Source organism: Sinocyclocheilus rhinocerous, unplaced genomic scaffold (genome assembly GCF_001515625.1).
Source record: "Sinocyclocheilus rhinocerous isolate Xijiao unplaced genomic scaffold, SAMN03320098_v1.1 scaffold107, whole genome shotgun sequence".
Lineage (NCBI taxonomy): Eukaryota > Metazoa > Chordata > Actinopteri > Cypriniformes > Cyprinidae > Sinocyclocheilus > Sinocyclocheilus rhinocerous.
Genome location: NW_015635024.1, coordinates 62,760 through 64,034, shown reverse-complemented (window position 1 = coordinate 64,034; position 1,275 = coordinate 62,760). Strand labels below are relative to the sequence as shown.

Sequence of the window (1,275 nt, the reverse complement as noted above, 5' to 3'; positions counted from 1 at the left end):
TAAAAATATGTTATTAAATGTGGTATTTTCACATGCTTTCAGATGGAGCAGCATTTACTTCACAGAGCCATAGTTCACTGTGAAGCTATGCAAACAGCTGTCATTATCGCGAACGATTTCTTCAATTTCATAATCGCGCAATAAATTGTCTGCGATTTTTTTGCGTAACTTGTCAGTGAACTACAGCTCTGTGTAGTAAATGCTGCTCCATCTGAAAGCACGTGATGATGATTTACTGCTGATTACAGAACCGGCTTTACTAACAAAATGCGAATGACAACCGCATTTGATTAATAGTGCAGCCCTAATTGACTTTATAGGACACGCATGTAAAAAAAATGCATGTGTCTCTGCCTACAAGTCTCTCAGTCTTTTCTCACCATATCCCACTCTGCACAGATGTAGGGGCCTGGTCTCATGATGACCAGCAGGCCGATGTCTTGGCACAGCTGTAGGAAGTGCTCTAGATCCCGGTCTCCGCTGAAGTCGTACTGACCAGGCACCGGCTCGTGGAAGTTCCATGGCACATATCTGAGGGTGAATTTGGCCAGTTGGACTGAACTCACAAGTTTATCCATTTGATAAAAAGTTTGAAGAAAAATAATATTCAGGGTTCTGGCCAAAGAATATCCATTGATTACTACACACTACAAAATTATTTCATAATTAACTGCAACTGCAGTATGCAATTTAACATTTTATAGCTCAGAAAAAAATATATTGCTACAAAAACTTCCATGAATTTGATTTTATTAATATCCATGACTTTTCCAGGCTTGGAAATCACAGATTTTCAATGACTGTGCGAACCCTAAATATTGCATATGACTGACACTGAATCATAGTCAGTTCCTCTTACGTCTGGATGGCGTTCAAACCAGCCATGTACATCTTGAGTAGCCTGTCCTTCCAGTAGACTCTGGGAATCCTGCTGTAGTGGATGCTGCCGGAGATGTAGCGAAACGCCTCTCCATCTTTAAGGAAGCAGTTTTGATGGTGATCGATGGAGAAACTTGGTGTTGTGGCATACTAAAAAGGAAGAAGATACAGTGTGCTTCAAAAACATGAAAATTCGAGAGCAAAAGGAACAGATCACCAAACTAAAAAATGACCAATCAATACCAAGTACAGTATTCCAGAGAGTGTAATTATGTCATTTACTCAGCCTCATTTTCCAAGCTGGTTTTCTTTCTTCCATTGAACACAAACAAAGATATTCTGCATATATATATATATATATATATATATATATATATATATATATATGTATGTATA

General features: G+C 38.4%; 1 protein-coding gene across 1 annotated transcript in view; it reads right to left on the bottom strand.

Moving 5' to 3' along the window:
- Positions 1 to 1,275, bottom strand: part of glb1 (galactosidase, beta 1) — a 7,111-nt gene that overhangs the window by 5,493 nt on the left and 343 nt on the right. Inside the window, 2 exon segments of the mRNA XM_016560211.1 lie at positions 324 to 531; positions 860 to 1,029. Coding sequence (XP_016415697.1) covers positions 324 to 531; positions 860 to 1,029 — 378 coding nt within the window.